The sequence below is a fragment of the Ochlerotatus camptorhynchus genome, unplaced genomic scaffold (assembly GCF_037179485.1).
Source record: "Ochlerotatus camptorhynchus isolate MF236.1 unplaced genomic scaffold, CSIRO-AGI_Acam_v1.1 ptg000176l, whole genome shotgun sequence".
Taxonomy (NCBI): Eukaryota; Metazoa; Arthropoda; class Insecta; order Diptera; family Culicidae; genus Ochlerotatus; species Ochlerotatus camptorhynchus.
The window spans coordinates 1,268,627-1,280,644 of NW_027040666.1; the positions used below are offsets into that span (position 1 = coordinate 1,268,627).

General features: G+C 36.6%; 1 protein-coding gene across 5 annotated transcripts in view; it reads right to left on the reverse strand.

Annotated features, from left to right (window-relative positions):
• Positions 1 to 2,419: 2,419 nt before the first annotated feature.
• Positions 2,420 to 12,018, reverse strand: part of step (cytohesin steppke) — an 89,923-nt gene continuing 80,324 nt past the window's right edge. For all 5 annotated transcript variants that reach the window (XM_065222583.1, XM_065222581.1, XM_065222582.1 and 2 more), the window contains exon 11: positions 2,420 to 2,687. In XM_065222583.1, coding sequence (XP_065078655.1) covers positions 2,581 to 2,687 — 107 coding nt within the window. In that variant the 3' untranslated portion in view covers positions 2,420 to 2,580. The remainder of the gene's footprint in view (positions 2,688 to 12,018) is intronic.

The window sequence follows — 12,018 nt, forward strand, 5'->3', positions numbered from 1 at the left end:
TAGAATGGGGTACGTTATGGTACGTTCATCGATGTACTTGGGACCGATAGGCCAATTTAAAATCGTAAGTTTCCACCGGTTGGTACATAAAATTTCGAATGTTGAGACTTTAAAACAAATGTCTAACAAAATAATTAATAATTTCAGGCAAACATCGTTGCAATCCTCAATTGCAACGATTAAATCCCTTTATACTTAGATAAGATGTAGTTTTAAGATGTCAATTGTTTTAGTGACATGCAAGTTTAGAAAACCGGTTTAAAATACTGAATTGCCAAGGCAGAAACAATGTAAAAACATAAATATAACAATTAAGGCTGGTAACCCTTATAAAATTGTTCATCATCCAAACCATTTCTCGGATAGTTCTATTATTTGGGTTATCGTTCGCTTATGGTAATTTTTATTAAGGAAGTTACTGTAGAAGCTGGAGCACCTAGGTTACAATGAAATGTAATTTATTCTAAATTTGGAACAAACAAAGCGTTTTAAAAAATATAGAATCAAACGGCACGTGGACGTGCAAACGAGCACAGGCGTATTCAGAAGCGAAGTAGCCAACCTGGCAGTGTTGGAAGTCCGAGGAGGTAAATCTGGAACTACTGAAGGCAGTGTACCGGAGTTACGGGCTGGGGTGTGTTGACACCACTGGGCTTCTGCTGTACTCGCGACCTGCCTGCCGTGAAGTGCGATAAGTGAGATACGAGTTGTATACAATCGCATATATACGATATCGGTCTACAGAGGTACGGATGAAGTAGGAGCTAATCAAACCGAAGCAATAGTGTTATTTCTATGAAAGTTTAGATTAGTTTTGGAACAGCAGTAGTTAAATAATTCAATAGTGTTTAATGTGAGATAATCGCACCAAAAGACACGAGCGTGGATGTTTGTCTGTGGAAAATATGAACTTTTATTTTTAGTGGTAATCAAATGTGAATAAGCATAAGCTGCCTGTATTTTGTCGCCATATACGAGCAGAATGCACATAATCAATTAATATCTCAATAATACTAACTTGTATCGTGATGCTGTCTTCAGCAAAGTTGTTCCTTATAGTTTAAGCAACGTGTGCTGAAATTCTGAGCTTAATCGAGTTTGCTGAACCAGTTCTATGCCCGAAAGAGTGAAGGAATATTGCTTCTCCATACATTTCAACCAATATCCCCATATAAATTTTAAATCAAAAGGGGAAGCTCGTGTTACATCCGAATGAGCTGAAATTTCCAGAGAGTTATATTCTTACCTAATGGCCATAAAAACGGGAGTTGTCCCGTTTGAAAAAAATATAAAAAATTTCCCCCGTATAAATGGGGACCAGTCTAATATTACATCCAAACAGCAGCACATTGGTTGTTGTGTAATATTACGCTGTACGATGTACACAGAATTTGAAAACAAATAATTTTGATGAGTATAATATTGTATTCACTTTTACCAGCATTGACGTTCAATAACTCATCATGAATAACAATGGTTAATACATATTATATTTATTTGCTGTGTACACATTTAAGTGATCCCGCATAAATGCGAACCATTACAATTGTTTATAATCTCGGCTAAATTTTAACTGAAATGGTTACGGAACTGTACATGAACGTTTGTGTGATAAAGATTTTTTTTTCTTTATTAAAGAGACTTTCAGCCTTGGGCTGGTTTGTCTCTAGGTGTGTGATAAAGTTTTAATATTATGTATTATGGTTTTTTGGAAGTGAACCTTACAAATAATGGGTTGTTAAGAACCATTGCCATTCATGTTTACTCCATACATTTTCGGAAAAGGAATTATATTCGCGATATAAATATTCAACGTAAAGTTGATCGATAATACAAAACCATCCTGAAGTGACGAACCAGCCGCTGGCTGAAAGTCACTCTGTTTCACAGCTCATGTTTTCGGTGTTTACCTTGCAGAACCTTGCAATTCACATAGCATTGAAATGCAAAACACTTCCATCCATATGTTTTGAACAGTAATGTGATTCAATGTGCAATATACTTGAATTGATAGAGAAAGACTATCAACATTGCAAAGTTTGAAACACTAGAAATTAACGTGTAGAACACATTGAACCATGGTGAAATACACTTAAATTAAATATGATTGTGTATATGGAAAATCAAGTGTTTAAACCCTTCAATCAGACGTGTGGACTTTTTTGAGTGTGCATAGGGTGTAGCACCATTTCGGCATACCTCACTTCACTTCGGCATATGCCTCTTAAATCAGTCTTCCTACAGTGCTGTACATTTTTTTTACAGCATTCGTAATTTAACTCGTGAGGAAAAACACCAAAAACAGCAAATATACCTAAACTACTGTTGTAAACAAAAACACATAATCAAGCAAATTTAAAAGTAAAAAGCATACTCCTTGTTTATTTGGATAATAACACTAGTGGATGAAACAGCTTCGTTCTGTACAAACAAGGGGACATTTACTTAGACAAATATCCTAATTAACAATTGCATTTATCCCACGCTCCTTCTAGCGAGATCATATTACATCTGGTGGACAGGTTAGAATTGGAATAATCGGTGCGATGCTATTCTGCGGTGTGGTTCTAACCAACAACCTCAAGCTGTTGACAGTTGGTATTCGGTCAAACTCTTCCTGCATTCGTCATCATGATCTTTCTCGAACCCAAAGCAGGTGAGCCAATTGAAGATTAGAATTAATATTCCTGCAAGATAGGCAGATTACACCGATAAATCACACGGTCAGGCGTCGTTCTATGTGTGCACTATAATACCCATAAACGCATAACCGTCCCATTAGATTAGGGACTCAAGCAAATATGTGACTGTTATGCTTTTATGGGTAGAATAGGTTGTGGTATATTCGCTCAACTTGATCATCTTGCGACTCTGTATAGGTAGATGGGCTTAATCAAAAGGCAACGAGCGGGGAACAAACAAATGGGACAGTTTCCAATTCAGGTTGAGGGAATTTTGACTGTTATTAGTTACCGAGTGCGAGCCGAGCGACTGACGGGTGAGGTGGCCAATATTCACTTTCAGAATCTGCATCGCTAGTAATTAAGAATTTGGCGTTTAGTCGAAGCTGTGGAATAAGGGATAAGGTAATGTGAAACATGGCAGGCACATGTTCTCGATAGGTATCTATCACTAAATGGAAAGGACATGAACCAGCCAAAGCAAAACACACAAATGCAGATGATTTTTGTTTTTGGTAAAAAATGCTTTTATCGTCTATTTTTATCTTGTTCCATTAATCATGAATATTATAATAATATACATTTCAGCTAGTTGGTTTTCTTCGCGCCATCTCGGTACATACATTTGCATCTAAAAGTCCTTTTTACTTATGGATATACGTTCACTCCTCGGTGATATATTATCGATAAAAATGTGTCTTACATTAGCTTGGATTAGTTTTACGAATAATTAATGAAACAATGCTCTTGTAGTGTAAAATGTTGGCCTCTCGTTTTTGCTATGCTTCCTATGCATGTGCCACTCACGCGAAGACTTCAACACGCTTTCCGTAACAAATATTCAACTAAATTTGTTTAAAAACTTTCCAACCGTTTCTGATGGTTCTCTCTCCCGCTCTCTTTCTCTCTCTTTTGGCTAAAGTAGTTAGCTAAACATTATTTCATTTTATAAGTCGTCTAACTAAAATCCCGTATTCTTTTGCTCGTTCGTTGGTTGCCGTTTTAGTTTTCCCAACCGCTTCTGCTCTATTCCATCAGCTCTCACCGCTTGTCTACAATACAGAAATAAGCTCATCCTTTTGAAAATAAGACAAAAAAAAAATTCTCACGCGTCAAAATATAGGTCAAAATGTTTCTCATCCTACACACTGGGTGGAAGGCGATACCTTTACAATATATGGGCTGCTTACTTGTATGATATCCTGTTGACGGTGTGTATAAGTTTAGCATTATTGTGGTTTGACTTAACGTACACTAATATTGATGTCTTATTTTGCTCATTTATTGACATTCTCCTTCTCGATAATCGGAAGCAACTTGGTATTACATATTTGGGAGGCATATTTGTTTATATTAATTTTTTTTTTCAATGGGACAGTTATGTTTGTTGACGAGTACTTTCACCGACATTAAAATTTATTTTTCCAAATATTGCAGATTTCGCATTCATTAGACTTCTGCACTAATAATAAGTACTCAGTAACATTTGCGCACTGGTTATTAAATTAAAATATTGAACTTCATAAAGTTTTCTAGTGCTCGAATTCATTACTAATTATTTTTGTACAGGAGTCTAAAGTAGTTACAAAATGCGCAATATGATTTCTTTCTTTTATGTTTTTTGCTGTTATCGACTGATATTGATGTAGGAGGGACCGTAATTAATAACTGATCAATGTTAACCAATCAAAACTACTACACTGGAACTGAAATTAACCAAACAACCATTAAAATCGGCTTAGTTATGTAAGTTTGAAATCATTTCAAAATAATCAGTTTAGATAAAAATCCATACCTTTATTAAACAGAAGTCGACATTGATTACGCTGAGCTTCAAATTACGTATTCAATGCTGTTAAGCTTATAAAACATGGCAGGCCTTGGTGGGCTGGACATGTGACTGGATACTGTATGAGTGACAAGCGAAGATGGTATTCAGCTGTATTCAACAGAGAACCCTAAAGAATTTATCAATTGTAAGGCATACCTTGTAAACCCTGGTTTTTTTGCAGTTGAAGAGAACATTAGGTCATTTCACGTCTAGAGCGACTGGAACAGATTGACTCAGGACCGAGTTCAGTGGAAAACAATTCTCCTTTCAGCGTAGAACAAAAAAAAATGATTTGCAGCTCATTTAGGTTCTCCCGCAAATGCAGATCATAACCAAATTCGTTAAATATTGGTACAGTTATTGGGGATAGAGCAATGTTGATCCACCCTAGTGCCCATGGATTCCGTGGTTAGGAAATCTGAGATGCTCAAAAATTTGATCAACAGTTGACAAATTTAATTCTGTATCATTTTTGCAAGGATCCTGCTAGGGTTCAGTTGTTGAGAAAAATGGAAAATTATAATAGTGCCTTAGTGGTTATGAACTTCCGGATTTCTTGTGTGTGGCAATTGGCAAGATTGCTATAATTTGCGTCAACGAAACGTCAACCAAGCCGCTTGTTCACATCAGAATAAGGATTTTTCCCTTATTCTGATGTAAACAAGCGGTTTGGTTGACGTTTCCTCTCGAACTCACCTGGTGCCCTCTACATTAAAAAATACTATAATCCCATATTAGTCCCATATGGAAAAAGTAGGCATTGAGAAAATGGCAGTTGAAGTTACGAAGTGCAGTTCCCATGTAAATATTTGTATGATCAATTAATTGATACTTTATCAAGTTGAAATCAACAGCGGCGCCGATGGTGTAGTGGTAAGCGTGATTAATGATTATCTCTCACCCCAGCAGGCCTGGGTTCAATCTCAGTCGGCGCCGCCGGGATGTTCTAAGGCATAACATCTCTGATCACGCCTTCCTTCGTTGGTCTCAGTTCATAAGTTGATGAGTCGATAGGTAGGGTTCAGGTGTGGGAGCTGCCTCCCTGGCGTCGGTAGCATTGGTGCTCAGCACGGAAAACAAAATCGACGGAAAACAAATCAAGGAAAAAAAAAATTGGAATCAGTACAATGAAGCTTGCATGTTTTGTTATATCAGCGTAAAATATGGCGATCTAAAAAACAGAACTGTAACTTGACCTGTGGACGATCGAATTTCAGGATAGGACTGATATGCGATTACTTTGCACAATGGGACAAACTGCCTTGATGTTGTTTTGACATTTTTCATAATTATAGTCCGTAGTTTTATCAACAATCAATACGGAACTAACGATTTTAATTGGCTCACTACTTGACTAGCCCATTGGTCCCAAGCAAATCGATTACGTACCCCATTCTAGTCAAAATTCTAGTACTACACTATGTTTGTTTTGATTTGCTATGAAAGTTTGACAGATAAAATTAGGGGTTAGTGGATTTTCCTATGTTTCGAGGGGTGAATCAATTAGCTTGGGACCGAAGAGAGTACCAGAGCTGAGCCAAAAAGTTGAACACGTTTCTTCGGGACCTTCTTGTCTTAGAGTTACCTCTATGGTTTTTTTCACGTAGGCCCTACGTGGAGACGCTTCTAACGTACCGCAACAATAGGACTGTTTCCCCTAATATGAAAGTTGATGCCAATTGATAGTGGATAACGACGTTATCTTAAAATTGACAAAAATTCATATGGGACTGATATGCGATTATAGGCAGTAGCAGGGATGGAAAATCATTCACATTCATTTCGTGCATTCATTTACATTCATTTGCCTCTAACTTTTTTCATCAACAGAATTCCGTAAAATAGTGTTTAAAGTTTTTGTAGGTTTTTATATTACCTACATCTTTTGCAAACAACTCAAATCTGTATCTCCTATGCATGATAAATCAGAGCGATTAGAACCCACCATTGTTTTTCTGTGAATGTAAGTTCTATTCTGCCAGTTCTATTTCATCATGCATAAGAGATTCAGATTTTAGTTATGAACAAAAGTTGTAGCTAATAACAAAAGCTACAAAAACATCAAAAATCATTTAACGATATTCTGTTGATGAAAAAAGTTAGAGGCAAATGAATGTAAATGAATGCACGAAATGAATGTAAATGATTTTCCATCCCTGGGCAGTAGAGGTCTACCTGTGCGAGTAAACGAAATATTTGGAGATCAAACCAGATTTTCAATGCAAACGTGTAATCTGTGATGTTATACGTCAGCGAGGCGTGATATGCATCAGCGTTGAACACAGGTGCTCTTCAACCGAAACCGAATCCTTCTTCTTTATTTTAGTTTTGTCAAGCTAGTGTTCTTTTTTTCGTTTCCTTGATTTGTTTTCCGTACTGAGTACCAATGCTATCGACGTCAGGAAGGTAGCTCCCACAACTGGACCATACCTATCGACCCATCAACTCATGGAGCGGCAATCAACGGCTTTACTTCCCTTCCGAAGGAAGGCGTGATCAAAGATTTTATGCCTCAGAAAATCCCGGCGGCGCCGACTAGGATTGAACTGGGGTAAAAGGCAATCACGCTTATACTTATAGCGAATTCGTTTATTACCGGGGTTGAAACCAGTTCCAACCCAGTGCGAAACCGAACTTTTTGTCAGTGCGAACCTCAACCTGAGCTAGGTTTTAAAAACAAACGAGCAAACTGACGTTTGTCAGAAAACAAGCAGACCCAATCTTGATACCCGATCCAGGTTGGAACTGAATGATAAACGAATTCGCTATTAGTGTTCTAAATGCACTGCCACAGTTATTTATTGAGAACTTTCTATGCCAAGCTTAGTAATACCGTGCCTGTACCGTGACCTCCATCGTCGATGTCTTGAGAAGACGATATCAGACATTGTCAGACTAAATAAGGAAATTAACTCGACAAATGTTCGGAATCGGACCCCGAAAGACCAGTGTGGCAAAGGTAGACCCAGGGGTTCATATTGAAGACTCAATAATGAAATCAGTATCAGTATCGCCTTATGCACCAGATGAAGGTACTCAAGTCAGGATCTACGAGAGGTCATCAAAGCTATAAAATTTGACGTTATAAACTTACCTTCAAGCTTTAAGCTACGTTGAGAATCAGTTATCTCGATTAGACTTCAACGAATCTAGGCTTGTTTGAAATATTCCATTGACACTCGTACTTGACTCGACTTCCCAGACGGTTTTTCGTTGTTTTGATATGCAAAATGTGTTTTTGAAAAAAAGTTCTAGAACAAGAGATGTTCCATACAGTCTAAAACTATCGAATCGATTTAAAAAAGTGTTGGTTTAAATCAATAGTATTTCAATTGTTTTCAATAGTTGCTCAGTTGCATTCTCAATAATGCATATGGACGAGAATAAAGAGCACACGGACAAGCTTAAATAAGCACTGACTATTTAATTTTATGACAAACATCAGATGGACCGACAAGTTGTGGATCATCTGTGCTACCATGGGGAAGGAAGGAGACTATTAACCTGCAGCAAATAAACTTCATACTAACTGAATATAAACTTTCCGTTACTTATTGATGCCTGTTTGTAAAGCCTATTACACTAGTTTACAAATAAAAGTTTAAAAAAAATAACTAGACTATCTAAAATCGTGCGCTGAATCCAAAATTGTACTCAAAACAAATCTCAGTAGGATCTCAGTAGTTTTCGAGAAACAGATAAAATATGAAATTCCACTTGAAAAAACAAGTTTTTTTTTACTATACAAATATCTCCGGCTGTAATGAAGCTGTATCAAATATTTTAACAAATCAAATTAAAATTGACTAAAAATGATTTCGAACAACTGAACACCATTTGTCAGTGCTATTAGTGGTATTGTTGTTAATTAATAATTTGTTTAATTTGTATTTTTTACATATTTCCAACATAAATTCAGCTAAGTTTTTATGCATGGTAAAACACAATAAAATGTTTGTAGATGTTGTGCCATGAGGCCAGCTAAAAACCAAAGAAAATGAAATATGAATGGGAAAATCGGTTGGAATTTGTGAAAGTTATGATTGATTTAGTGACAATGCAAAAATTCTAGTTAAGTCTTTGTGAATTTTTAATTAAAAGTATAGCTTATTTTTTAGGGTTTTTTTTATCCTACTGAGATTTTTTCTGACTACATTTACATGGAAAATGGCAATCAGCGTGCAAAGTTCAAATATGCTATAAACTAGTGTTATAAACCTCGACACCGATCACCCAACGTTGGAAGCTTGGTTCAATATTTAGGTACTTAGCTGTTCTATTCGAAAGCACCGTTGATGCACAATTTCTTCTCCTGCGCAAGGTGCAATTTACTTTGGTACATTTTTGAAAATTTCTAACTCAGTTTTTCGACGCATCAATTTAGAATATCAAGAGAAACGTTTTTGCAGTCTGCATTTATGCGTCTAAAATAAGTAAGATTGAAGTTTTAGAAAATTCGCCAAAGTAAATCTGGTTTAAGAGTTATGCGCAGGTGAAGAAATCTATTGTTTAAAAGATCGTACACTTGCAACATACCAGTTGTGAAAAATTATACGTAAATCGTTTTAGTTACAATCAAGTTGCTGCAACAATGCAATGTGACAAAAACCGCCCAGATGATGCAATCTCGAGGAAAAAAAAATATACTCATGTTTTTTATCGATCAAAATACCTACATAGTCAATGTTTGCATAAAAAGGTATTTCCATTAATTTGCGCTCCAGTGCATAGTGTTTCCTTTACAAAAAAAAGATCGATGTACCTATTATTCAATACCTAATCAACAGCTGTCGTACTAATTATTGTTTCATTTCAGTGTTCTTCTGACCGCTATACTCACCATTACAATACAAATTAATGAACTCTAAATTCACTTGGACCATACGCGGGGCGAGGTCCTGTTCCTCCTTCAGCTCACCCGCAATGATTACAGTAAATTTGCAACATTCATGTAACTTATATCATAATATCACAGATCTGGTGGGTTTCTCAAATGTAAATAAAATATTTCCTGCTCTAAAAAAACTTGAAGCGATTCTCGTCCTTTGTAACAGTAACACAACATATAAAACATCCAATACGGACCAATATTCGTTCAGTGATGTCACGCGTAACCTCTGCTGTGTAGGATGCAAATTAAAATCCGTCTGATCTGCGTCTGACACGAGGTAAAAATCAATTTCGCACAAATTGCATTGAATCTGGTATTAATTCGTTACACCCGGTTAATTAGTATTTTCAATTAAATCACGGCGCATTGCGAAGGGATCCCGGCCCTCTACGAATCGACACGGCTCGATTATTTTCGCTCTTATTTTTGTTACTGTCATTTTCCATGCGTGAACCCCGCGAGATTAAAACTGTGCACCCGCACCTATTAATTGATTTCCAACCGGCAAATTTCTGTATAATCAATCATTTAACCTGTGCTGGGGATGATAGACTGACAAAATGGAATTGAGCTCCTGGGGGGTGGGTAACAGATTTGCCATTTGATTTCCCTGAGCGAGAATCGATTTTCACACGTCTGATAGTACTATTATGAGCATAATTGTCCCATCTTTGCTTGATTTCCTATTCATATGGGACAGTTATGCTTTTATGGGCAGTATTGGTTTCATTTTTTCCACGGACGATATACGAGTGCAACCTTAAATGCTTTCATTTTGCAAATGGAGCATTTTTTAAAAGATCTGGTTGCTGCTACGATGGTAGAAAAGTTGAAATCTATCTGCACAACTAAAAATCTGAAAAGAAATTAAATTGTTTATATTACAGGGTGCGTGACGAATTTTTGCAGTAAATGGCATATTTGAGAAAAAATACACCAGTTAGTTATTCTAGCCAAGGTTGCAAAGACTCATTTCAGCTAAAATAATGTTTTTCGGAATAATAAAACCAAAAGATGGTATGATGGCATGTTTTACTTGTAACTTACAAGAAGAGGTTACAAAGTATGCGTTGGAAACATAAAACCTGTAAATTTTGCTTTCTATGAGTCACAATCAGCGATTTGCTGATCGCTGAGTGAGTGAGTGAGTTTGTGAAAAATCGCTGATTGTGACTCTCATGAAGTGAAATAAACAGGTTTAATACGTCAAACACATTCTTTGCAACCTCTTCTTGTATCCTACCAATTCAAAATTTGATCATGGCATCTAATTATTTCATAATTTAGAAAAACATTGTTTTAGCTGAAATGAGTCTTTGCAACCTTGATTCTAGCAATGAATTTTGTGCGATTTATTTTCTTTCGCAACATATGGAAGTTGTAAGTAAATTTATTCAAAAAAATTGCCTTCCCTTTCGACGACTGTAGTTAGACGCTTCCGGAAACTGCAGTATGCACGTTTTAAAATGTTTCGATTCATAGATGTCATCACTGCCTTGATTTTAGCTTTTAGCGACTTAAGTGTGGTGTGAGGGGTTCTATTGGTATCCCGTTGGACGACGCCCTATACAAAAATAATGCATAATCGGGACTGCTTGGAGCCCAAATTTCTTCCTCCCAAATTTACGAAATATATTCCGTAAGCCATTTCTGTGCTTTATTAGCAGTATGAGCACTTTCCCAAGCCTTTTTTAATATTATACACTGTTCTTTCAGACACATTTACCGACCGAATTATTTCTTTCATGCATACTCCGGCGCGCAACAAAGCGACAACGGCTGACAGATTGCTCTCTTGTTTCGACATCTTTACGTTTACTCAACATTGTTTGTTTAAATCTTACACCTAACAGTATAAGCTATCCAGTGCTGCCAAATATATCTAAATCATGATGCACAAGCATGAGAAATTACTATTTGAAATTTACTGCAAAAATTTGTCACGCACCCTGTATATGTCTATTGGGTAGCCCTTGATATTGTTTCTACTAACGTAGCAATAACCAGATTTTATAGAATTACAATTAAAATAAATTAATTTTAAATTTGCTATCCTCTACCTCACCGTACAAAATTTTGAAATCATCATCACATTTTTAGTTCTTCTATTCTCCACGAGGGCCAACTTTGATTTGCCAATAGAAAGTGGCTAAAACTATAATAACTACAATCTCCCCCGCTAATCCGGCTCTCGTTATTCCGACGACTCGATAATCCGACATCACGGTCGTGTACTCCCTGCCCAGCACTACTGAGACTCTCCTCTACACTGCCTCAGGGTTGGCATACATGTGTGAATAGCGCGGCCAAGAAAACATTAAAATACCGATTGGGCACATAAAAACGAATTCCCACTTTATTCGACTTTCTCGCAGGTACCTTGTAATTCTAGCGTTCAGAATCATAGGGGCCTAACTGTAATGATTGATTCTCTTCGTCGATTTTCTCTTTTATTAGTATGTAAGTTGCTTTTAACATCTAATGATTTCATAATTCCGAAACACATTTTTTATAGCAAGAGAGGAATCAACCCTGTCCACGACAAGTGAAGCTAAAAGCATACTACCAAACAACTAATGAACAACAACTTGTCGACACCAACTGACAGTCAGGAT